This window comes from Manis pentadactyla, chromosome 6 (genome assembly GCF_030020395.1).
Source record: "Manis pentadactyla isolate mManPen7 chromosome 6, mManPen7.hap1, whole genome shotgun sequence".
Classification (NCBI taxonomy): Eukaryota; Metazoa; Chordata; class Mammalia; order Pholidota; family Manidae; genus Manis; species Manis pentadactyla.
In genome coordinates, this window is record NC_080024.1 from 147,071,865 (window position 1) to 147,099,159 (window position 27,295).

Below are 27,295 nucleotides of genomic sequence, written 5' to 3' on the forward strand. Positions count from 1 at the left end.
CGGGATTATGTCCTGGATATGAACAGGAGCACAGAGGCAGGAACATGGAAACATTGCACTGATGAATAACAATGTGAAATAAGGGACTGTGTCATAACATTGTTGCCAGAAGAGATAAGTTTAGAGTGTTGGTAACAAGGACACAGGACCAAAGGAAACTTTTCTTTTTGTTCTAACATATTTGATGGTTACATCCTAGGCTGAAGAAATGAAAGGGCAAATTTAAAACAAGTAAATGAATATAAAATCCGTAGAACTCATTTCATTGTCTCGTTCCTTAGGCTGCCCTCCATTCCACAATGGCCTCCCTTCCTGCAGCAAATGCAGAATTTTGCTTCAACCTGTTCAGGGAGATGGAAAACAGCCACGGAAGCGTGAACGTGTTCTTTTCCTCTCTGAGCATCCTCACTGCCCTGGCCATGGTCCGACTGGGCGCGCGAGGTGACTGTGCGGCTCAGATCGATAAGGTCAGTCTTGGTTGTGCCACCACCTGTGGCTTCTGCAGTTAGTTTTCAAGGCAAATTGTTTTCCCCAGAAGAATATGTTAACTGCAATGGCCCCGCATAATGAAGCCATCCCGACGAACCCCTTTCCAAGGGTGGGGAACGCACGCACTTGCAGGACTTGGTTTCCAGTGGGAGACAGCAGAATCATTCGAGAACTGCAGCTTTAGCTTTTTCCCTTAGCACACTGGTTCTCCAGGTCTGTTTCCCAGACCAGGAGCATCAGCGTCACCTGGAGAACTTGTTAGACACGCAGATGTCTGCGCCCCACCCCAGACCTCCTGGATAGAAACCATGGGGATGGAGCCCAGCAAACAGTGTTCGAACAAACTCTCCAGGTACAAGCTGAGTTGGAGAACCATTGCCTGAGTAGACAGGGTTAAGAAAGAAAAGCTTCAAGGAGAGAGCAGTGAAGGCCTAGTTGAACAAGTGTGATCTGGGCACAAATGATGTAATAGTACCTTCCAGATAGCAGCCGCTCACCTGAACGGGCATCACATGATCCCCACCATCCACTTCACCACCTGCTTTAGAGAGTGCTTGCCACCCCACTCTCATACACCGCCCTGGGCAGGCTGTACAGGGAAGTCCAGTGGTCCTAGTTCTCCTCCTTCTGTCAGGAATCTGCAGGGCCGATGGCAGGTGCAGGTGGAACGGAGGCCTCTGCCAGAATCTACTCTGATTCCTGCTCCATTTCACTATTTCACTTCACAAGTGCGTGCTAGGGGGAGCTTGCCCTGCTGAAACCTTTCACTCCTAAGTGTTTGTTGAAGATTATTTGTGCAGCAAATTTATACTAGAATAATTCATTTCTCTCTCTGGATGAGCTCAGTGAGTATTTGCTGCTAGGGAATAACCACAGAGTCTAAGAATGCCGTTTACCCAAGAGCTGGACTGGTTCCTAAGCCCAGTACATTGAACACCTGACTTTAATGAGATGATAATAACAGGGAACTGCAGACAAGGTCATCAGTGTCAGGCTCTGGGGTAGGCTTGTGTTTTCTGCTTATGCCACTGCAGTGGTTATGATTATCCTGATTTTTATGGAGGGATTTGCATGCCCTCTGTGTGCTGGTAAGTGGCAGAGCTGCGACAAACTCAGGGTGATCTTCTAAAGCAGGGCTTTTCAGTCTTGACCCTCCTGGCATTTTGGGCCAGGTAGTTCTGTTGTGAGGGGCTCTTCATGCATTGAGCACTATCTTTGGCCCTTCCCCACGATGCCATTAGCATCTCTCCCCAGTCATGATAATCATGCGTCTTCAGACACTGTCAAATGTCCCCAGGAGGCAGAATCAACCCCCAGGTAAGAGCCATTTGCCCAAGGCCACCAAACTGAAATTCAGCCCAGAGAACATTATTGCAAAGCCCCAATTATTTTAAAGTTACTATTTTGATAAATATCAAGCCTTTGGGGAAAAACTTCCAGCAGCTAATAAAAATGTGCCCATTCATTAATAAAAGTGCTTAATGTTTTAGAATGAAGTGAGGGCAACTTGGTGTCATGGAAACAGAACATTGGTTTGGGAATTAGAAGATTAGATCCAAATTGCTAGTCTTGGGAAAATTAGTTCATCTCTTTGGGCCTCATTGTCCTTCCCTGTAAACTACGGGGGGGTTGGGGTGGGGGGTTAATTTAATGGCATCCAATTAAAAAAATAGCTTAAAAGTTGTTCCTGTTCGGTATGTTAGACAATGATGTGCAGGCCCCACACCTGTGACCAACACTCACCTTTAACACAACAGAAGACATAAAGTTATTTGTTATTGTGTGATTTCAGGTCAGGGACATTCTTGAGTTACTGACTTGTTCATTTCTTCAGGTCTCCTGCTCTACAGATGCCTGGTGACCTGTGGTCACCAGCGCCTGGGTGGTGGGCCACAGGGAAGTCAGAGAGCTGCTGTCCTCCTGGGCTCAGCTCCTTAGAGTCACCGCCCACATCAGTGCCTTTCATGAGTTACTTTTGATAACTCTTGCTATTGCGACCTACGTAAGAGGAAAATATGGCAACTATAGACACGAAAACATCCATATAATTTCTTTGATATCAAATGGAGTAAAATTAGAAACAGTTGAATCATGTTCAATATTTATACTTGCTAAAGCTTTTTTCAAAACATTAAGAAGAATGCCTTCTGGCGATTCATATACTTTTTATATTACTGCTCGAGTCCTGTAAGAGTTAGCTCAAGAAAGACATTCGCTTTTGAATCCTGACCCTTTATCGTGGTATTTTATGTTTCTGGTACCTTCATATGTTACCAATTACCAATCTATCCAATGGTGATTTTAGGACTTTTCATTTTAAGGAAAGAAAACCATAGGAAATGTAAAAAGTTAGTCTGACTTAGGAGGAATTCTGACCAAAAAAGGATTTCTTTCTCCTTGCTGGGCTTCACATTAATTACTAGGTTCTTTTTATGAGGTAGGGATTAAAAGGTTTAAAACCAAGGAGCACAAGTCATTCAGAAGGTTTTCCCACAAAGCCGTTTATATTTGAATCAAGATAGTTAACAATCAACATGCCTTCCAAAGATTTCTTAGCCTTCTCTTGGTTATGTCTTTCTCCCTGAACTGTTTCAAATATCATAGAACTGGACCCTTCTACCCCCATCCCTCATCTTAGAAAGGAGAGATACAAAGGGACTACTCAAGTTCAAGGTCAGTGGGCACAAGGTCTAGGGCTTCTCTCCCTCTGTTTCTTTCTTGAGGTGATTGGTGGTGATGACTTCCTTTTTCATTTTAGGGGTACTGAGAGGTAGACTTCATCTATTTTCCAACATAACTGTTACAAAGCAGCAAGAATGAAAAAAGTATAGCGACATAGTCCAAGTTAAAAACACTCATGCTTTTATTTCCATAAATAAATGATTTCATAAGTAAATGATTTATGGAAATGGGAGGTCCTTGTTGAACCTTCTATTAGTGACAAGTTACCGACTCTGTTTCTCATCTGCGGAGGAGTCAGGGTCCCTATAAAACCGGACACAAAACTGGAAATCAGGATTAAGGACCCTGGGGGCATATTCTACCCATCAGCTCTATCCCTTGGGAAAAGATAATTAGATTATTTAAGGCATTAAAAATCTTCGCTTTTGGCCAAGGCAGAGAGAGAAAGGGGGCTGATGGAGCTCATGGTCCTCCCCAGCATAGACCGAGAGGGTGGGATGGCGCCAGGCTGCCACACGTGATCTTTGCTGCCTGCAAGGACCCCACCTGTGGATTTTAAATTGGCTCCTGATTAGTATATCCAATTGGCCTTAACTCTCGCGCCATCTCATGTTAATTATTATTTCAGATTAAGACGATACAGAAATTGAAGTAGCTTCCAGGTCTCTCTGACCTATGAAAACTAACAGTGACGCTCACTGCCTTCGCGTCTTCATATCTCTCTGCAGTTCCATTTTCCCCCTGCCGATTACACGGTGTTCATTTGGGGTCTGAAGCCTTCAAGTTGAAATCCCTCCCAGAGGCACTGCTAGCAACACTGACTTAATTAAATTCTCATACATAATTGTTTTCTATCCAGTGTCAAACAGTGGCCCTTTACCCCCTCTTCCTACCTTCACTCCCCACTGGGGATGTGGTTCAAATATAGCACATGTGTTCCCTTAAAGAAAATCTACGTCTTTATACAGAAAATCCAACCCATAAGATTCTAGGACTCGCAACTTGGACAGTAGGACAAATCCACCATCACCTGGCAGTTATTTAGATCTTTCATACACTTGGCTGGAGGAATATAGATTAAATGAGTCCTTGGCTGTCTCTGTCCTTTCCATCCATACCTGGGGGGGCCTCAAACATTCCGTTTGTCCCATGTAGTTGCATAAGGGATTATCATACGCATAGTGTGCTTTATCACTTCCCAGTAGAGGAGCAGTTTTGTAGTCCAGATCCCACAGACAAAAAGGCCTAGGGAAATTCAGATAAAGTGCAGCAGAAAATCAAGGCGTAGGCAGAGTAGCAACTATTAAAATAATGGGGTTATGAGAGCCATAATGGGAAAGAGAAAACCTAAAACCACTTAATTTCAAATACTTGCAGGATCATAAATCATCTCTCTTAAGCCCTAACTTAGCTTCATCTTCAGGATTTCCTAGATATTCAGTATGTCTTGATGCCTAAGTAGTAGACCCTGATCTTGCCTTCCATTTGATTAAATAAGTTTTATTTTTAACTTACTTTTGGGTCCTTGCCAGGTTGAATCAGCGAGTAATTATTAGATTGCTCCCCCAGAATGAGCAAATCCAAATAATTAAACACATTTCATTTTGTAGCCATTGATTTACTAACTGTGCCAGTTTGTGGCACTTTCCCCAATGAACAGTGTGCATTTGAAGTGCATCAGGAGAGCCCCTGTGTCTGTCCCCCGCCTCCTGTGCTCACAAATGACCTCCCAGGGCAACGTCTCACAACGCAGTGGCGGCCTTCCTTATTTCACCAGGTCCTTCTTGGGCAGCATGACTGCTCACTGCTTTTCTCCTTCCCTGTTTGCAGATACTTCACTTTGACACCATCTCAGGACATGGAAACTCTTCTTCTATTCAGGTAAAAGACAACACGTTCTTTTAGAAAAAGAGAACGAGCAAAATTTAGAAAAATTACTGTCTTAGTGAGACATGGTTATGCTCTTTCTCCTTTTAAAGCAAAGGAACATGTCTCATTCAGATCTCCACAGAGTAGACATTTCAAATATAATTTTTTATCATAGATTCCTAATTATTAATGTACCAGTATTTTATTTGTGTGTTGGCAACATTTTGGCAAGGCAGTGTGGAGCTAAACGTTTTGCTTTCTATCCTTGGATATTCACAGCCAATTTACATCAGTAGAATGAATGACCAGTGCACATGTATTAGGAAAGTTCATTATCTTTGTTAATAATTTTATTCTAAGGTTCATTACTTACATTAGTAAAGCCTTTAATTAACTTGGAACACAGACGCTATCTGAGAAAGGGTAAGATATTATAGATGTATGTGGCATTGTTTACTATTTTATAAGCATCATTATTTTTCAGTTCTTTTATGGTTTAATATACTTGTTTTATTTCATGTGTGAATAATAAGAGTATATATATTTCTGCAGTCCAAGAATAAATGTTATAAATCTTTTTAATAACAGCCAGGACTCCATCATCAACTGAAAAGAGTTCTCTCTGATATAAACACATCTCACCAGGGTTACCAACTCAGCATCGCCAATGGGCTTTTTGTGGAAAAAATATTTGATATTCATAAGGTGAGTGCTGCCTCCTGTCTCAGAAGCTTGGGTCCACTCTGGACCCTAGTCTTGTTCACTCCATCATCTGAATAAAGGCTTGCATCTTTCTACTGAGCCCTATCACAGTGAATTTTTTTTGCCTTGTGGCTACAGATGGTGCTTCCTGCTGCCTTCAAAATATCATCACTGTGTTTCCAAAGTACGGCTTTACTTCACCTGAGCCACATAGTCAGGGTCACCAGACTGATAGGCTCCAAAACAGAAGAGACTTGCCCCCTGGCAGTGTAATGGTGGTGGGAGGAGCAGAGAGCCCATTTAGGGGTATCTGTGAACAGCAAAGGAAAAAGTCTATTTTCCTCTGAGTTTTGTGTCTACTGGGATGGTCTTGCATCCCCCACTGCTGAGCTCCCCTCCTTGTCCCTTGGCCATGCCCTTCATGCCTCCCTCTAGCAGTGACCTACTTACCTTTTTGGTGAGATCACTTAACAAAAACTTCTGTGTAGGAGACATAGGCTACAGCCATTGGCAGAGCAGCAGCTCAGACTCCACATAGAGGTGAGGAATTGGTTCATTTGAGGTCAGCAGACTGATTTTTCATACCATGATGATGTTAGTGTTATTAACTCATTCACCATGGCGCCCTGCCCGCCCAAAGACCAGGGAGATGCGGAAGGCACTCTCTGTGCTAACATGCTTGGCCCAGGCTTTCGGACCACCATCGCCATGACAGCTGGAAGCCAGTCAGCACACTCCAGGCAGACCCAGTGGCCGTGATTCTCCGGGCATGTTCGTTCGTAGTCCCCACTTCTCAGATAAGTCTAGAACTCCACCTCCGTGACTTCGCTGGCTAATCTCCTCTTGCATCTTTTCCCACCTCTCTGTGCTCCACCCAGACAGCACTGTGTCCTTTGTCTGTCACCCACTCAAATTCTTTGCCCCTTTTCTGAGCACCACTCCCACACCCTCTGGCAGCTTGCCACTTACGAAGCGTTAGGCCACTTTGCTTTTTAATCCTCACCAAAGAACCTGACACAGGCTTTACAGAAATCCCCCTATATACATATGTTCAGCCCCACATTTTGTGCCTCTATTCCCACATGTACTTGTGTGTCCCTGAGGGACTGCCAACTCTTTTAAACTGGGAGTTGTGTCTGTTATGTTACTATTTACAAGATATTTCCATGTTCCTTTTTCTGGCACTCAGTGTGTGTGTGTATAAAGTGGTGCCCCCAGAAGCTCTGGAAAGGTGAGGTCCAACCAGGAACAGGGGAAGTGGAGACACTGCCATTCTTTTCCACCCAGACATTGACAAGGACAGTTAGTTAGTCTAAGAACTACTTCTGAGTATAAATGCAACTATCATCAACCTTCAGTCATTCAGGTTGGTACAAAGATAATCTCCAAACTTTTTACATTTTTCTTTTTAGTACTCTTTTTTACTCACATTTGAATATGGATGAGACTATTTGAATTGGTGAAGATATTAAATATAATGCTACACAAAATGTCTTTATAAAAACCTTATGGTATCTCTGAAGACCCAGCCGCCATCTCTCGGGCCTTGTTCTACCTCTTTCCCCTTTGTTGCTCACTATGCTCTGGGGCAGATGCTGTCTGCAAATGTTATCCCATCCTCCCCCAGGTCCTGCCACCACTTGGGGTAAGTTCAGTGTTCCCGTGACTCCACTTCCCTCCTTACAGTTTCCTGAACCCCTCAGTGCACCATGAGAGTGACTGATGCCCGAGCCACACCCCGGAACTCATCAACACCCAGAGCTATTCCACTCCCCCGATTCACAACTCTTGATTCGCACTGTGGCCACGTCATCCCATGCTTCTCGTTCTTTCAGTATTTCATCCCCACTCTACCTGTTCTTCAACTGCATTGAGTGATTCAATCTCTTGGTCTCTCCGTTTCCTCTCAAGGTATCAGCTGTCTCCTGCCTTTAGTGCCAGATCCAACTACCCTGTGGATCCATCCCTAATCAATACCAATACCCTCCTTCCCCAGCAAAGCCTCACTCTGGATCAGTGCCAGGACTTCCTTCGGCCCGTGGGCCTGGGCTGCTAAAGGATGTGTGTGCAAAGCATAAAAGTGTGCAGTCGCCACTACGACCCCTGGCCTCTCACCCCAGCTGGACTCTCCGCGGTGTCCCACGGTCGGCTCTTCTGTTCACAGTCATTCTCTCTCCCATTCCCCACAACAGTCACCGAGAGCTCTGCTTCTCTCCATTTCCCAGCAACCCCTTGCGGCCACCATCAGTTTCAGCTCAGTCTGTGTTGTGAGCTCCAGGTCTCTGGTACCTTAGATTTGTCTGTTGGGCCCTGGAGTCTGAGGAGGCGCCAGTGTGTGGAAGCCAGAGTCGGGCCGGGACGCCGTGGGGCTTAGTGGAAATGTCCTGTGCCTTCTGTGCCTGCCTCCAGGGTCATCAGAATCACGGCAGCCATGGGGTGCCCATCACTGCTTGTGGGTGGGTGTGTGGGTTTCTGGGTCACCGGGGACAGTCCAAGACCTGGGGTGAAACCCCTTTCCTCACCTGGACTGCTGCTTGGGCTCCTGGGGTGACTGGTCAGGAGTAAGGGGGCAGCTCCCTTCTTTCCCTTTAAATCAAGGGGCCTCCCACAATGACTGGATCACATAGTCATTTTTTAAAGATGTTGAGGTGTAATGAAAAGACATTTTCACATGCTGGGTTGAAAGTCAGGAGACCCAAGTCTTATCCTTGCTGTGCGTCCTTCAGTTATCAGTTGGCATGTCTGGACCTCAGTGTCCTCATTGATAAAATCAGAGGATTGTACTAAATAGTCTCTATGGCCCTAAACTTCTATGGTTTGATCTTCAATTTTGAATACTCAATACACAGATCCTTGGAAAATGGAAATCATGCATAGTATTGTTGTGTAGCTAAAACTGAAGTGCCGCTAATGTACCATTTCATTTAATATCCAATAGCTGTTTTCTGAGCACTGACTATATGCAAAGAACCACACAAGATATGGTGCGGACACAGAGATGACTAAGAAAGTCAATGTTGGCTTAATATTTAAAAACCAATAAATGTAATTCACTACATTGAAAGATCAAAGAAGAAGGAACTTAGTATCAATCAATAGATACAGAAAATAAAACTCTTATAAACTAGCAAAGGAATTTTGTACATAAACAGTCCTGGTAAAAGACCAAACTTTTTCTTCCTGACAACAGAAAACGAGACAAGGATGTTTTCTGCAACATTTCTATGAACGTCACACTGGAGCTCACCACCAATGCAAACAGTGAACTGGAGGTCATGGGCAGGAAGAAAAAGAGTAAAATGTATTTGGATTGGGAAGGAGGAAATAAAACTATCATCGTTCACAGATAACAACTGTATATGTAGAAAATCTAAAAGATTTATAAATATATTTAATAGTGAATTTAGCAAGGTTAAGTATAAAACTCATTTGTGTTTCTGTGCAAATTATTGTCCACAATTAAAAAATAAAATTTAAAATGCTACCATCTACAGTGGCATTATAAACATCAAATACCTAGGAATAAATCTAATGAAAGATGTTCACAAAATTTAAAAATTGCTAATAGAAGGAAAAGAATACTTTAAAAACAAAGGTTATATCTTGCTTAGGGACAGAATACTAAGTATTATAAAAATGTCTATTCTTCCCTTATTTATAGATTCAAAGCAATGGATTTTGGAGAATAGATAAGCTGATTTTTAAATTTACATGGAAAAGCAAAGAATCAAGAAAACTTAAGACAATTTGGAAGAAGAGGAAAAAATTGAAGGACTTAAACATTACTGGAAAGCAAGGCTTAAAAGATACAATAATTAAGATTTGCTGGTATTTGTGCAAAGGCAGACAGTAGGCCAGTGGAATACAGCAGAGAGTCCTGAAACAGATACACACAGAGGCATTTCATTTATGAACTCTGCAGAGCAGCAAGGGAGGGATGGTGTTTGTATAAATGGCATTGGTTCAACTGGCGATCCATGTAGAAAAATGTGCCTAGATACAAAAGGCATACAACAAAATTAATTCCAGGTGGATCATGTATGTAAATATGAATGGCAAATAATCAATTCCTTAGAAGGTAAATATGGATTCTTACACTCATATTCTTGGATAAGCAAAGATTTATTGATCTTTGTTTTAGGATACGTAAAGCACTAATCATAAAGATAAAGAAATAGCATGTGTGGCATTAGCATTAAGAATTTATTTTCATTTAAGAACATCATAAAGAGAGTAAAAAGGCAAGCCACAGTGGCAGAACATAGCTGCCATATATACAAGCAATAAAGTGCTGATACCCAAAATCAAAAGAAAAACACAAACAGCCCACTGGAAAATCTTGACGTGGACCTTTGTGAAAGAATCTATTAAATGACCAATAAATGTACGAAGAGACAGTCCATCTCAACAGTTTTATTTATTCTTGTCATTTAAGTTTCATGTCTCCTTTTAAGGACATAAGCAATTGTGTTTGAAGGAGATTGGCAAGACATAGGAGCTGGACTGGAAAAAATGATATATAATATACATATTTACATATTATACATAAAACCATTTTTATAGAGCTAATCTCATCATGCAGGCAGACACTGCATAACTGGCCAGTCTTCATTATTAGGGTTGAAAATTCTGTAAAATTTCTCACAATATCTTCTGACAAGACATATGGTTTGTAATGACTTTTTCCCCAATTACTGAAATTTTTCCTCAAGACGTTAATGTATTTGTTGAACTGCTGATGTGTCGATAAATTAGATCACTGTGATTTCATTTTATTATGAAATGATAAATAATTACTAAGTGCCCATTATGTGCAAGGCCACATGCTGGTGCTGGGAATATAATAATAAGCAAGGCATATTTGGTTGTGACTTCACAGAATTTACTGTCTTGCGAAGGGCTCAGAAAAATCTCCAATGTGGGTAAGACGTGGTGTGGTAACAGCTGGGGGGAAATGAGTGGGAGGGGCCATTAGTGGACCTGGAGGGGCTTGGGAAGACCTGTGTCAAGGAGAGGTATTTGTGCTTAGAAATAGGAAATGAGTAAGACATACCCATGACAATTATGGGACATTCCAGTAGATGGAATTGCTGTTCAAAGGCCCCCAGAGATGGAGGACACATGGTACTTCTGGGGAGTTTCTCTGGTCAGGAAGCACAAGATGGAAGATACAAAAGAGAAAGTGGCTAGAAATGAGGTAACGGGGTGCAGATCAGCAGAGCCCCACAGACCCGGTCCAGGGGCTTTGTCTTTAGAACAAGAAGTAGCCTTGACAGGCTTTCAGTAGCAAGGCAAAGATGCAAGCAGGGGAGCTGGGTTAAGCAGCTATTGAAGTATTTATGGTGAAAACGCAATAGTAAAGCCAGGGAGTGGGCGTTTGCCATAATCTCTATTACCTCCCCTAATCCATTTCAGGTAAATTTAAAACAGCGTGTTTGCTATGCAAATTCAACTTCAAGTTCTCCAGCTCCCCTTCCAGTCATATTTCCCTATTTCTACATTTCTGAGACAGGAATGAGCCCTTGAGTGAGGCAGTGAACATGAAGGAAGTTCAAAAACTTATTTCTTATGTGCTCAGTTGTGATTTGTAAATACAAGAACTGTGCATTACTTACAGAACTGTATATTATCTATATTTACAGAACTATACTGAGAGTGCTGAAAAATTATACAACGCCATAGTAGAACGAGTTGACTTTACAAATGATATAGTAGATACCAGATATAAAATTAATAAGTGGATTGAAAAGAAGACAAATGGTGAGTACAGTACCCTACTTTTTCTAAAAGATTCGTCCATTATATGTGAATACTGAGAACTGTCAGAGCTGGGAGTCTTTCGTAAGACATATAAGGAAGAGCTCCTACTAGTCCAAAGTAATGATTACTGTATTGCACATTGCTTTAGTATGTGTCCACAATGTGGTTCTGGGTAATCTTAGTCATTTGAATGTTTTATGTTTTTCAGGAATCTTGTCTATTATGTTACCTCATTTGTTTGGGAACAGTGTCCTGAGACAAACAGATTTTATGATGACCATTTCATAAATTAATGATAAGCTTTCCAACCTCACTCTCCTTAATGCATGAGAGTTAGGGTTTGCCCGAATGCACTTGGCTCTTCCAGGCTTCCATGTCTGAATGAACAGTCTCCGCTTTACAGGAGCACTTGCACGCCACTCCCACCTTGCCCGCCACTCCCACCTTGCCCCCTGTTCGAGCAGAGGGCCCAGCCGGAGACGGGTGCCCCTCATCTGTGCCCCCGCAGCACACGGAGCACCTGGCTCTGATACCAGCATGCTACAACTGTGTTTGGTTGTTGTGAGCTGGGCTGTGAGCCTGCTGATGGCCAGGACTGTGCCGTTCATTGTCATTCAAGTTTCAAGACTAGTGCTTGATTGGCATCTAGCAAAGATCTTGTTAATGTGAAATGAAGAAAGTAGTCAGCCCTTTCAGTGGAATGGAGCTAAATTATATTTGGAGTGCTGCAGCCTCGTCAATGCAATAACGGCAGTGCAGTGCATACCGGCCCAGAGGGGCTCCGAGCATCGTCTTCCTGGGTTGGAACCCTGTTGCCTGACGATCTTGTGTGACACAGTACAAATTACTGAATCTCCCTGTGCCTCAGCTTCCCCAACACGAAACAGAAACCGCAGTCGTGTCTACCTCCCAGAGATTTTGTGAGAGATAAACCAAATACTGTGCATAAAGTGCTTAGAAAATGCTGGGCAGAGTGATGGCTCACAGGTTATTATTAATATCATTATTATGATTATTATGTGATAAGGAAAACTTCATGCTCATCTCATCTTTAAATATTTTTTTAATTTGCATTAAAAATTAACAATTTTTTTCAATTTAATTTCAAAAGGCAAAATCAGGAACATCTTTCAAAAAGGCAGCATAAGCTCGTCGGCTGTAATGGTGCTGGTGAACGCGGTCTACTTCAAGGGCAAGTGGGAGTCATCCTTCCCCAAGAATGAAACCCTGAGGTGCCGTTTCCGGTCTCCCAAGGTATGTGAATCTGTCTAACGTAGGACGTTTTGGCCCAAGTGTTCCTCGGCGGGGATGGCGGCACGTCTCCGCACGCACTGATGCTGGGTTCACCGTTGCTTTACTCATTTCCTCTGCGGCCTCCCAGTCCTATAGAATCCATTGCTTATAAGACAAGCTTCCTCTCTTCCTGATAATGCACGTCATGGAACACAACTGCAGGTGCCCTGTAAATGGATATTTCTTAAAACATATTCAAGATTGAGGAAAGTAATAAAATATGAAGTTATCTTAAGAAATTCTAGCTGTGGACCTATAAGAAGAAAATATGGCAACAGTATATCTTTTATTTAATGACTGTAACTGTGGGTTGTCCGGTTAGAGTTACTTGGTATCGGTATTTTTTCTGAGTCAAAACAAGGATGCCTTTTACAAAGAACAAGTTATGGCTGATGAAGTTATGCATTTCCAGGTGGCAATTATGTCTGTTTCTTCATTTAATTGCTTTCGATCTAAAACATCTTAATGAACCTTTATAAAACATATATTCTTGGTTATTTTGTTTTATTTTAGCCATTTATACATGATAATCTTAGTGTAGCAGAAACTTCAAAGGCATTGGAGTAAAAAATACTGTGTTGAGGTCCTTGCCTTGCTACAGAGACCTTCACAGGCAAGTTAACTAAACACGTGGCGTCCCTATTCTCACAAGTAAAATGATTCCAGTAATTGGCCTTTCAGTGCCTTCCAACCACTCAGCCTTTTATGTTGAGGCAGAGACATTCAGGTTTAATTTTTAAACTTTGTTTTATTTGCCAAGTGGAAAATACTGTTGAAGCGTCCTTCCTGCATTTTCCCACCTCAGAAGTTCTAGACACCGGAGTGCTGAGACCTGATAGAAATCAAAGGTCACTCAACGAGTGATGAACATTGCCATGAAAGCGACGGATTTTTTTTCTCATCAGAAGTGAAATATAGACAATACTATTGGAATCACACAATTTAAGAATGGGGCCTTGTAAAAAAAAATCTATAGCATTCATTTTTTATATTAATGCCATTTAAGAGTTATTTCTTACTTATAATATAGACATCTCAGATGAAACAGTAAATGCAAGGCAGTGTTTCAAGTGCTAGATATAGTAACTCACATCATCTTTACAACAATCCTATGCAGTAGAGATTATTTTTACCCTCTTACATACATGAGAAAATAGAGGCACAGAGAGGCAAAGTGACCTGCCCAAAGTCACACAGCTGGGGAGTTTTAAACTCAGGGAATTAATATCAAAGTCTGTGCTTTTACCACTGAGCTGTAAACCAATGCAGCCACCATTGGCAACAAGTAAAAAAAGTCTACTAGCCTGACAAAAAGTGAAACACTGTTTCTATTGTGTAAGTGATAATAATGTGGATTTACTATTTTTTTTTAATTTGGTGACTCAATTTTCAGTGTCCTGGGAAAACAGTTGCCATGATGCATCAAGAAAAGAGATTCAACTTGGCTGTCATTAAGGACCCGCCCATGAAGGTTCTTGAGCTCAGATATGATGGTGACATACGCATGTACATAATGCTACCTGAGAACGACCTCTCCCTGGTAAGTCACTGCTGCCACGCTCACTACAGAAGAGTAAGGAGACTTTGGGGAGACGGTTGATGGTGTTTTTCCCCCCACTTTAAGATTTCAGGTTGTTTAAATTAGAGACTGACCCACTTTTTCCATTCCTTTGGCAAATATGTAAGGAGTACCTACCATACGCCTGACACTATTATGATGCTGGGATAGACTTACCTCAGTTTAGCATAATTTTAGTTGAATAGCTGTAAAATTGGAACCCTCTCAGTTCTCAGCTGTGGAGGCAAAAGGGCATGAGTTTAGATCTGTGTCCTTGGCCATGAAAGCAGTCTTTTGTGTATTACTGAGATTTTGTCTTATTTCATGTAGTACTGAAATTTTGATGGACTAAGTATCTTCAGGCAGGAGCAATCTGATGGAGTTTTGAAGTCCTGGGACTTTATGAGTTAAAATGTACAGGTTCACTCTCTGCTGCTGTGTCTGTAGGGAGACTAGAGGTTGGAGATTCCCTGTGACTGACGTGCCCAGCAGACGAGTCCAGGGCAAGGGGCAGGCAGCGGTGGCTATGCAAGCCAGGCACATGAGCGGCTCTCAGACCCCCACCTTCTTGCAGCCCTTCTTCCTTCCTCCTGAGGACGCATTTGGCTTCCTGAGTCTGTGACCTTCAGTCTCAAAAGCCTGGGTCTCACTCCTTTTCTGTACTTCTAATCAGAAGGAATAATAGGTACCATTTACTGAACACTTACTATGTGCTGGGCCATGTGCTGTGAGCTTCACTTTTATTATCTCATGTGATCCTTACAGCAATCATGTAAGATAGGGGACAGAAGCTTGTGGAATTTAGTCAATTGGTCTGACAGATACAAGTGTACAGACATATGTGTGAGTGTGTATATACATATTCAGCTACTCTAAAAAGTTACCACTAAAGTTTAAAATATTTTTGATGTTTTGATTAGGAAAATAATGAGTATGTCTTATAAAATAATTGGAAAGTACAAAGAATATAAAGAAATTAATGCTCCTCCTACCCAGAGGCATTACTTTTATACATCTTTTCCCTATGATTTAAAAACGTGATTTTAAAACTTTGGAAATACAGTTCCTACATGGACAATACCACTGAATTATTATAATGATTTCATCCAGTTTTCGTTTTAATCCCCTTTTTTGACATGGACAGCAAGAGGGATGTCATAAAGTTAGCATTGTTAAATCTAAAGTGTGACAGTATAAAAATTTGGTACTCCTATTAAATTATAATTCACCTGATAATCTTCATAACAATCAGATTTTAACACATCAATTATTTTAACTTCAAATAATTTGTAGTAATTGAAAAAGTAACACCCCAAAACATATAAAATATGTGGTAGATAACTCAAACAATAGATTTGTTCTTGTACTGATTGTCTGGTTTTTCTTTTCTGTAATAGAGTTTCCTAATAATGTTGGGTCAGAATACTGTAAGTCTACATGCCTACATAATCTTACATAATTAAATAATATGTGGAAGTTGGCTGTGCAGTGGGCTAAATGAGGAACATATTCTAACTCAGAATAAAAAGTTATTCGAGATTAATCACAGACTGGATAATTTATACACAGAAAATTTAGACTCAATTTGATTATATGAATTTAGGTCTTTTATAAGAATACAAGTAAGGCTTATAGGAGTTGTGAAAAGCTGTTTAGGATTCTAATGAGCCTGAATTTGAGAACAAATGCCCATATGTATGATTTGTAAACAGTGTGCATGAAAATCTTGCCAGTATAAGTCTGGAATGATCTTTGACCAATTCTCAGTATTGAGGAGTTGGTGACTTCAGTTTGTGAGTCATTGTGGGGGCAGCAGTAGGGCAGCAGTGGGGTTGGAGAGAGAAAAGTGGGCTCCTAGATGCTGGACTCGGCACATCTCCCTACCCTGTGCTGAGCTTCAGTTATCTCGTGTGTTGAGTAGGAGGGTCAGTGTGGTGACCCGGCTAGAGCTCTGGGCTCTTTGCCTTAGGCCACCTGGGGTTCCTCTGGTTGCTCCTACAAGCTGTGCAAGCATTATCATTTTCTATGTCTTTCATGATGGGAAGATGGTCAGGAAACACTGACTACTGAGCTCCTTTCTCCCTCTGAAGATCTCTGATTCCCTAATTCCTTTACCTGTCCATTGTTTCACTTAGGCTGTACATGTTCATATGTAGGCTGAGAACAGAAATGCTCTGAAATACAAGTAAGTCACACCTTGTCATAGCAGAGCAAGTTAAACATGATCTATTAAAGAGTACTTGAACTATTCCTTTTAATAATTTCCCATTTCCAGATATCCTCCAGGACCCATTCGCATACTCACACATAAATATCCAGGAGAGGCTAATTATGAAAAACCGTAAATCTTTGTAGTAGTTGTTCATCTGTTTCTTAATCATATGCTTCTAAATTGCCTTTTAAACATTCCTACAGATTGTAAACAAACTGACCTTTCGGAATCTAATGGACTGGACCAACCCAAGAAAAATGAGCTCTCAGTATGTCAAGGTGTTTCTTCCTCAGTTCAAGATAGAGAAAAATTATGATATCAAACACTATTTAAAAGCTTTAGGGCTGACAGATATCTTCGATGAATCCAGAGCTGATCTCTCGGGTATAGCTGCAGGAGGTCGCCTGTACGTGTCGAAACTGATGCACAAGGCATACATAGAGGTCACGGAGGATGGCACGGAGGCGGCAGCTGCCACGGGAAGTGTCATCATGGAGAAGCGACTTCCTGAGTCTACGGTGTTCAGGGCTGATCACCCATTCCTGTTCGTCATCAGGAAGGATGACGTCATCTTGTTTAGTGGCAAAATCTCTTGCCCTTGAAAACCCAGTTGGTTTCTCACACAGTCCCAGCAACATCAAGGAACCGTTACAGGTGAATAGATTCGAGTTTAATTAGAAGCATGTGGTATTGCCTTTGAGTTTACATCCTTCTAACACTGGCAGATGATTTTTGGTGACTTGACCCTTCTCAGACATGGGGTCGGTTGTCTTGCTCTCTGTTCTTAGCATGTCTACCACCACCCACCTCCCCCGTTTCTTCCTAGGGCTCTTCCTACTGCAGTTATTTCTACCAGTCTCCCATGTGTACACAGATCTGGGCGTCCCATCTGGAAACTGCGGAGTGCTCCTCCGGTAGTGACTGTGCGGAAGCAGCCCTGGGGATCTTTCTTGGAACTCTACTTAACTAATCAAACTAATCACAGATACTCTAGTTTCATTAGAAATCATCTAGGAAGTAAGCCCCGCTGCTAGAAATAAGTGTGAAGGATAACTTTTTCTGCTGGCCTAAGAAAACAGAGTTTACTCTAACACATCTGATTTTAAATCATGGTCTAATCTAGATGCTAACAAATACAGACTGGGGATTGGGGGCCAACCAAAATATCTCATTAATAACTTGAAGTTGATATCTTTTGTCTTTTCCTGATAGATACTTTACATGTACATAGTTTTTCAAATATTAAATACCTTTTACTTGTTGCCATTTGTTATTTGCAGTGTGTTATTCCATGTGCTGTCTAGTTTACAAGTTTTTTCTCTATTTATCATAATAAAGAAATACAACATAACCTGTACAATGTGATTATCCCCTCTGACCAAAAGTGAGACTACCAGAAACTTTCTTTATTTCTAGGCCAAGTAAGCAAGTGATTAAAAGAATGCTTTTTAAATATAAATCTGATTTGGTTCATTGTTGCTAATTTATTACACAGGAAGGTTACATTTACAGATAGGCTGACAAGCTAATTTTAAATACTTGGATCTAAATTCATAAGAGAAAGCTTTGCATATGTGACTATTTATAATAAGCCATAAGTAGCTTTATAAAACAGTTAAAAAATTAATTGAGAATCAGTTGACCATGCCAAATTCACTTAGGATTTTATTAACAGTAACAGCCTATTTATTGAATTGTGTTGTTTTCATCACAGAAGACTTTCAGTGAATAGGAACTAGATAAATCAGGAGTAGCCTGAATGTGGCATTGTGGTGCTTAGTTTTAGATCTGGCAGATAACTTGATTTTCAATAAATACTGTGGAATCCATGAATATGGCATGAATGAGTTCATGTGACATAATTCGAAAGAAGTAAAAAAGCTTCTGATGAAAATAAATTAATCACCAACATGCCACCTGAAATAACTCTTCCAGAGACCTTTGTGGGGATTGAAATGAACAGGTATGCAGTGGCATGGTGTTTTTTTTTTTTTTGAGAAACTGAATTTTCTGATTAACTCCATTCTCATTTATAGCCATTCAAAAATAATATACCCCTCATCTCTGCGTAGGTTGTAAAGATACAGGAAGGGGAGGCAAGAGCACGTGTTCCGCTGCGGGACATGTTCAGAACCATGTACACTTTTCTCTGCTGATAGGGTTTTCTGGGCAGTCATGGTGGGACTCCAAGCCAGAGATTTGAAGCCAGCAAGCATTGGAAAGACTGAGGGTCAGGTGTGTAAGGAAATAATATAGAAAAACAAATACAAGCTTTCCCTACAGTTTCAGTTGGTTGGTTCTGCTCACATGTCCATTTCACAGTTGAGGGCCCCAGCTCACGTGGTGAAGGGCTACATGGTCTAGTCACGATCTAGCCTTAATTTGGGGAACTTCTACCAGCTTTAAACAGTCTCTGAAACTGTGGCACTGGTGGGAACACTGATGTTTTCTGTTGGACATTGTCAATATGCATCAGGCTCAATGACAGCAAAGGTCACAGCTGTTCAAATTATCTCTCAACATTGAGCTTCATGCTTCTTGGGGCAGGATCCCTGTCTGATTTGCTTTTGTAGACTCACCTCCTTAGAGCAATACTTAACATTTAGTAGGCACTCTGTCTGTCTTTTTAATGAATATAGTTGTTAGTCCCAAGGGTGTGATTTTGGATAGAAGTGAGACCTCAGGGACCACTTTGGGATAATATCAAGTCATTGATCTTATCATGGATTTCTTTTTAAACAAAGATAACTTTTTTTATTTTTATATTTTGGGGGCATGTTTCTCCAATCTGCTTATTTGAGCATAAGTGTTCCCAAAACTCTTATTCAAAATTTTCTCTCTATATGATCCCTGTGATTGGATCTCTCCATCCAATCACAGGGCTTCAATAATAGCTGACGACATTTATCAATATGCTTAACTTCATCAAAATTTACCACTGCCTCCTGAATAAGTCCATCCTGATGTCCTAGAGTGAAACTAAACAAGTCTCAGCTGAAACACATCACTGCCTTCTAAAAGTCAACACTACCTTTTTGGGTGCCTGCTTTTTGTTAAGGACACATATTGTCTTAAACTTCAAGCTCAAAACATTAAGATTATCTTGAATCTTCCTTCTTTGTCACACTAGAAATTTCCACTGGTGGCATCCTAATCCCTTCTCTGGATTGTCTCATGTCTGTTGTGCCTCTTACGACTTGTATTTCCCTCTCACTCTTTAACCTCAAGCCATGAAGATATTCTGTGTTATCACCTGTAAATCCCAGTTATCTTCCCGAAACAGAGATTGCATCAAGTCAACTTCTTTATAAGAAGTTGTCCTCTTAGCACCTATGGACAGAGTCTAAGCTCCAGCATGGCACTCAAAGCCTTCCAGATTTTACCCTGTCCTCCTCTCCACCTGGCTTTGCCACTCCCTGCTACTGACTCTAAGCTCAGCACACCTTGTACTAATTGAAGACCAAGTGTACTATTTTCACGTGGCCCAGCCTGTCCCCTCTGACTGGCACACTGTCTCCGTCTTTGCTTAATACTCATTTAATTGTTCAAGTACCCAACCACATTTGTGTTCTCTGGGGAGACCTTCACTCAGGTGGATTCATGAAACACATTGCGTCTTTTATGAGAGCTATGCTCACACTTCTTGCCCTGTTCTGGGTGTGTGTGTGCGTGTGCATGTGGCTTGCTAGATTATACACTGTGGCAGATGGTGGGTACCCCTTCCTCATTTTAAATGAATAAATTCTTTTAAGGTCCTGAGAAAGAAACAAAAATCAAACAGAGAGTGTAAGTGCAGACAGAGACAGTGGCCAGGTAACAGGCGCTTCTGCGAGTGTTGGTCCCCACCTCCACTGGCACCTCCTGGAGAACTTCCTGTGCTCTGCTGGTCACATGCCAAAGCCTCTATAAAGGCAGGTCTCTAAGGTGGGTGAGAGCGCATTGCCGCGTTTTTTCTCTCTAAGAAGCAGAAGGAACCTCTTTCTCCCTCCGACACGGACAAGGAAGAGCCCTGTTACCATCATCTTCACCACTGATGCCTTCATCGCCATCCCTGCTTTATCGTTTACAGAAGGTTCTCCCAGACCCCATCTCTGTGCCCCTTTCAACCCTGTAAGGTGTAAATGAGGGTGATGATGATGATAATTCTCATTTTGCCAGGAAAATAAAGTTCAGAGAGGCTAAACAGGTACCCAAGACCACGTGTGCCCTTCCCGTCATAACATGCTGCCGTGGACGTCATCGTGAATCTCACTGGAGCCTTGGCTGGGCGGGGAGTCCTCTCGTCTCGGGCCCCAGCGCCTCGCCTGGCTCACCCCTTTGGCCTGCCTGCTGACTGACGCCAGGTGTCTCTGATGCCCTCAGGCTCTCCTGGAACACCACACCTCTTACAAATCCATAATTACATGACTCCATATTCTCATGGTTGTGTCATTTATACTTTTAGGTGACTTCACTTGGCTAGGTATTATTTCTCCTAATAAATTTTTTGAGAGTTTACATAGCAATAATAATAATAACATAAACTGTTCTAACTATATATAAAGACAGTTATCTTCTGCTCACTCTGTGATTTTTCTCCGGCACACCCTGTACCCCTTCACTAACTGAGAGATCCTATTTGTCAACAGGAAAACGTGGTGTCTGTGTCCTTGATCATCCGAGTATCTCCCAACACTAATATTTCATTTCTAGCCCTGAAGACAAAGATGGATTTTGTGAAGACCCATGACTGCAATAGTGTTCCTAAGTCTAATGTGCCCTGTAAATACTAGTAGTCCCTTCAAGAAAGGAAAGCCAGAAGGGGGTGCCCAAAAGGGCAGGTGACTGGCTGGCTGTCAGAGCTCAACTGAGTCATGAGACGTCCCTCTGATGATCCCTTTCTTCTCCTTGTCCCCTGCCCACAGCATTGTGCGCCAGAACAAGAATGCCATCATACTTGCAGTGTGAGAATACTTCAGTAAAACTAAAGGGGCTAATCTTTTATGAATGTTGAGTTTTATTATTGGCTTTTAATTTAGGCAAAGCAAAATAATGTATCTCAATAACTCAGTGTATTGGAAGGAGAGAGAAAGGAACAGAATGGAAAGGGAAGTGTGCAGGGAAGACAAGATGGATAGAAGTACTTTCCAGATATTTTTACAACATTCGATTTTTAAATGTAACACTTCTTTCCAAGGGTGCCCCTTCAGAGAAGATTTGTCCATGCTGCTAGGAGTTTGATTCTTAGGTTTGATGGAGCGACCACAATGTTTGCAAGTGGCATCTACATGGGAAGTTGTGTGATTGGGGGCGGCGGGTGGGAGGTGGCAATGGGGCAGCAGATGGAGAAGAGAAGAGGGTTCCAGTAGAGGCAGGATATGGTCCAAGGTGCAGAGGCTGACAGCCACAGGGCTCCTCTGAGAGCTGCAGGGGGGACTGCAGGATGTGGAGGGCAGCAGGGTGGGAAAGCAGGGCTGGGAGGTGCAAGGAGGAGGCCACAAACAGGCTTGTCCATGCCATTTGGAATGTGCCTTTGTCCCAAGGTTGAGGCACAGGCATGGAGGGCTCCAAAGAGGGTGGTGACACTTCTAGGTTTGCACTTTGAAGGACTTCGTTGCTGACATGTGTACCCTAGGCCAGCATGTTACAAAACCATAAACAAGCAGAAGGGTGCAGCGGTCTGGTGGGATGCGACGGAGGCCTGAAGCAGAATGCAGGTGTTGGTGGTAGGCAGTGAATGAAGCTGGCAGATCTGGGAGATAGCCTGACAGGTCAGGACTCTGTGGCTGAACTAATGAGGGGGTGGAGGGGGGTGCCTTCTGAAGATTCAGCTTCGCAGTCTTTAAATGGCAGTAACAGCAGTGGCCAGTCACAGAAGGTGGGCCCCAGAGAATGAGGCCGAAGAGCAGGGGTGCCTGGGTGAGGCTGCACGGTCCTTTACTTTTAGAAGTAAATGTTCCCTTTGAGAATCAGGTTTAAAAACATCAAAACATGCCCATAACAAGAATGTAGTGTATAATGTTAAGAAGTTCAAAGATCTCTTGAATCCCATCTAGAGATCTACTGGGTTAAAAATCCTTGTTACATGAACTTAAATCAGGGTGATTTGGGTAGACACCATCCATTTCCACACAAAGAAAACTGACTGCAAGAGCCAGGACCACGAGATGGGTGCAATTCTGTGGAATTAAGGATCCACGGGTGACCACATACAATGATCTGGCCCTTTAAACATCTAGGACAGAAGTAGGAACACACACTCTCAGTCTACTCAGTAATCAGAGTCTTTATATAGACAAAGGACTTTACAGGCAAGAGAAACCAGCAAATGTTCTTTTGTTAATAGTGTTCACAGGTAATAACAGCATGGAAGTCACTGAATATGTCCAGCTATCTCTTTGCAAATAACCCCCTGGTTCTGTGATAGCCAACCAGTGAATCCTTAACCATCTGTTGTTACACATATCCATTCCTTGGGTCTTGGGGACAGCGTCTGTCGATGAATCAGTCTCTGTGAACTTAATAGAGTTCTTTTTTCATTGTGGACCCCTCGTTGTCCCCGGGCTCTTGCTCCTTGGATCCAAATCTTCCACTACATCTGAGAGAAGGTCAATGTCTCTGTACTGGCGGATGGTCTGATTCAAGGAGTAGCTTTCACAGAGTCTAGAGAGGCTGTAAGAGTCACTGAGAAGTTCATTTCTCTCCAGAACATGAAGACTACTGCCGCCTTTCCCTTGTTCAAGAGTCCCTTCCCCAGCCCCCACTCCTCAACAAGAAACACCACATCTCCGGTGTCCCTTTTCAATGGCTCTTTACCCAGAAGGGAGGATTGCTACTTGAAGTGCTTCCTGGGGGGTAAGGGGCTCTCTGTGTGGGCAAGGTTTCCTTGCAAACAGAGTCTCCCTAATGCCATAAGTGCTGTGGTTGTTTCATTTCTTTCCTTTCCCTTCTGGGAATCTGAGAACCCAGGAAACCATGGGTCATGTTTCCACTGGCTTGTGGCCATTTCCTCTTCACACTCATTAGGGGAAAGCCAAACCCTGCCAACAGTCTGCATTCACCAATTCTGTTTTATGAAGACAGAAATCCAAGTTTTTATTCCTGTGTGTGCAATCCTATAAAATTCACTATCACCTCACTGAAAAGTTGTGTGAAGGGTACTGTGTTTTCATTTCCTGTTGTAACTATATTTGGTATCTGTTTTTATGTTATCTACACAAATCAGGGGTCATTTAATGGAATATAAAGAACCTAAATCCTGCCGTTTTCATTTTCCCTTTTAGTTGCCTTTAATTTTTTTCTTCCATTAATTTGCCTTTTCTTCCTCTGGACATATTTGTGGTTTGGATACTGTTGTCAAAAAGTAGAAGCTCTCCTCTCTATGCATGTACGTGTGAGTGTAATTTAATAAAAGGTGCTAGAACAAGTGCCTGGATCTGACTTTAATTGCACCCAGTGCAGTGTTAGTCAATAATTTGCTGGGGGATTCTTTACAGAAAGGCAAAAACATGTGCCTCTATTTTCAGAGAAAAATGCTTTTAAGGCATAGTAGTTTAATCTGTAGGGGTAAAATAGAAGCCAAAAGTCATTAGGGGATTCAGATGAAAGGAACTCAGCCAAGATGCCTCAGATCAATATGTAGATAAAATCTTCTGCCATTGAGTACAAACACCCAGAACTGTCCTTTATATAAGTCACTTCTCTGTACTGAACAATTTGAGAAGACCAATAATCCTTTGTAGTTATGCACTGTGTTCAATGCTTGCCTAGTTAGATCAAACTGATCTGGGGCTTAGTTTCTCTTTTGCAAAATGAGGCAATTGGTCGAAATCAGTGTTTTCCGGCTAATTGGGTGGGACCGATTAGTGGGTTGTAAAAACAATTTAAGGAATTTCCACCAGTGCTTAAAACTTGAAAAAGGAGAATAGAAAAGGATATATCAGAAGGCACCATTAGTAGAGAAGGAAAGTATTTTTTGTGAAACCCTTGTTTCCATTTTGAATATATGTTCTGGATCATGGTGTAGGAAGTATTTCTTACCTGGGATTGAAAATCTCTGAAGAGATGCCTTCTAAGGCCCCTTCATCTCTCACATTCCAGACACCATACTGATCTCTTTCTGAGCTGAAGCTACGGCTGATCTGTAACTTGCCTCGCTTGTGAATCCCGCCTACATCTGCTATGAGAGATGCTTGAAAGCCTTGCTCAGCTCAGCTTACACCATCCCCAGAGGCCTCTGCACAGGAGAGGACAGCATCTCACTCACCGTGTGTCATCTTAGGAGTCAAGGAAACAAATGTGTTATCAGCTCCCAAGACAAAAGCCTCCTCTCTGACTTTTAATACCCACCACCTGTCACAGCCAGAGGGTGTGTGTAATATATACCCACACCTTACATTTAATTTTTCAACATCTGTAATGTTTTGTAATTATAAAATAGCACTTGGTTTGTTATGCAAAATCCATGGCATTAAATGTGTCATTAATGTTTTTTTCTACATTTCTTGGATCACTGTGTTGAACCAGGGAAGCAGTGTATTTTACAATGCATATGTCAGCTGGCTCACTCTCTGCCCCTTTGTATAAATACTTTAAACCACTTCACAGTGCAATGAAAAATGACTTGTGCAACCAAATCTGAGAAGACGGAAGGGACACGTGGTGGGTGCTGATGCTGCGTGTCGCGCTGCAGACTCAGCTCTGGGCTCACCAAGCGGAACTTGGACCAAGCTGGGACAAGGTGAAAGGGCAAACTCTTAATCGTACCTTCTTTGACACGGTGTTTGTAATATGTGATGACTTTTCTCAGAAAACATAGGGTAAAATATTTAGTTGTAATCAAAGGAAAGGGTGGTGAGTGGTGCTCTAGTTGGGGAGGAGGAGGCACAAATTTAAAACGAGGGGGTGCTGGTAGTTCTCTTGTCAGCTGTTCATGTCTGCCGCGTGAACTTTCTGATGTCCTGGTTTCCAGCATTGCAGAAAGCCATTCCCATCACCAGCCTTTATGCCTAGATTAAGGGGAGGCCTTTAATGATGACTGCACTGAGGTTGTAGGAGTTTGTAAATGCCTATGATCACCTAAGGAGAAATCGTGCTATGTGGCACCAAAATGTAGTTCCTCTTTTTCAGGTGGTGTCTCTATCTGGTAAATCAGGAGGGAGGGTGTGGGTAGTGACCAAAACCCTGACCAGGTGTCCCAAGCAGGTAAGCAAGGCTAGTGGGGAGCACAGTTTAAGGAGGCACTCATCCCAGGGCTGTCCCTGTGCTTGTCTGACTCTGGGCACAAATGCCTCCTTAAGTTTTGCTGAACAGAGGGTGGCTCATTATTAAGGACAACTCACCTTCAGGGACAGGGTCTCACAGGCACAGGGTCAACAAGGTGAAGTGAGTGCTTCCTTAAACTTTGCACCCTAGGGGCCTCCCTCTTCCTAGACCAGCACTGATCGGAGAGGCCATAGACTCCTCTGCATGGTGGTTCTTCAAATAGCGCCACAGGGAAGCGAGAGGCAGAACCCGGCTCTGCAGGACTTGGGGTCCCATTACCTGATTCCACCAAGCACACCAGGGAGAAGCAGAAATGGCCTGCTGAGGCTTCCCATTGTTCTCTAACCTCACTGCAAGGGAGGACATAGGGAACAGAGGGAGGCCAGCAGGCAGGGATGAAAGACTGTGCTTCTTCCAGAAACACCACTCCCACTTGACATTGGGCCGCCCCGCTGATGGGGTGCAGAGCTCCAAAGCCCTGCGGTGGCTGTCAGCTGCCACTTAACAGCTCCAAGCCAAGGTGAGCTCTGCCAGCCCCACAGACCCTGGAGCAGGGAGCTCTGTCTTTGTCAATAAATATTTGAGGACAACTTCATAGGAGAAAGTGGGATAATAGTACTGTAGGACTTTAATGTGCTTAGTTATATATCTTCCTCTCTTAAAAAATGTATAAAATAATACTCTCCATTATATATGTTGATGGCACTGCCAGCCTACTGTGGAGAGATGTGTACTTTGAGCTACTTTTCCAGGGCGAGAATGGGCTTTGGCCGATGCGTCCTTACTCTCTTGCTCAGTCAGTCCCTTTTGTGTGCTTTTGAAAGACTCACTGAGGTTCTGTGACTATTTCAAAGCTATAACCTTGTCTTCTTTGTAATTATGCTAACCAAGTGAACTAACCTCAACTGACAGCAATAACATAATGACAATATTCACTGATTTATCGGACCACCTATTATATGCAAGCACAGTCCTCAACTCTTTAAAATATTACATAACTTAAACCTCACACTGATCCTGCAAAGAAGTTGTTTCTTAGCTTGTCTTGCAGGAGAGAAAATAGAGACTAGGGGAATTTAAATAACTGGCCCAGGGACATAAAGCTAGAATGTGGCAGAGTTGGAAATGCATCTGACACCAAAATCTGTGTTCTTTTCACTCCCATAAAGCTCCACCTTGAGCATTTAGATTTCACAAAATAGAAGTAACTCTTCCTCTAATTTGAAGTAAACTGATAACCAGTGGTGTTTTGACCTACGTTTTCAATGTTGTTGCTTGCCTTTATTTTCCAGAACCTGGGTAAAGGAATGGGCTCACTCAGTGCCGCAAATGCTCAGTTTTGCTTTGATGTCTTTCAAGAGATGAGCTATGATCACACAGCTGAGAATCTCTTCTTTTCCCCGTTGGGTCTCTTGTCTGCCCTGGCTGTGGTGTTCTTTGGGGCCAGAGGCAACAGTGCATATAAGATGGAAAAGGTATATCACAAA

General features: G+C 42.3%; 1 protein-coding gene across 3 annotated transcripts in view; it reads left to right on the forward strand.

Moving 5' to 3' along the window:
• SERPINB7 (serpin family B member 7) overlaps positions 1-17,827 on the forward strand; it is a 41,706-nt gene extending 23,879 nt beyond the window's left edge. For all 3 annotated transcript variants that reach the window (XM_036876801.2, XM_036876800.2, XM_036876799.2), the window contains exons 2-8: positions 282-467; positions 5,002-5,052; positions 5,629-5,745; positions 11,385-11,502; positions 12,614-12,756; positions 14,189-14,335; positions 16,769-17,827. In XM_036876801.2, the coding sequence (XP_036732696.1) occupies positions 300-467; positions 5,002-5,052; positions 5,629-5,745; positions 11,385-11,502; positions 12,614-12,756; positions 14,189-14,335; positions 16,769-17,167 (1,143 nt within the window). In that variant the 5' untranslated portion in view covers positions 282-299 and the 3' untranslated portion in view covers positions 17,168-17,827. The remainder of the gene's footprint in view (positions 1-281; positions 468-5,001; positions 5,053-5,628; positions 5,746-11,384; positions 11,503-12,613; positions 12,757-14,188; positions 14,336-16,768) is intronic.
• Positions 17,828-27,295: the final 9,468 nt, after the last annotated feature.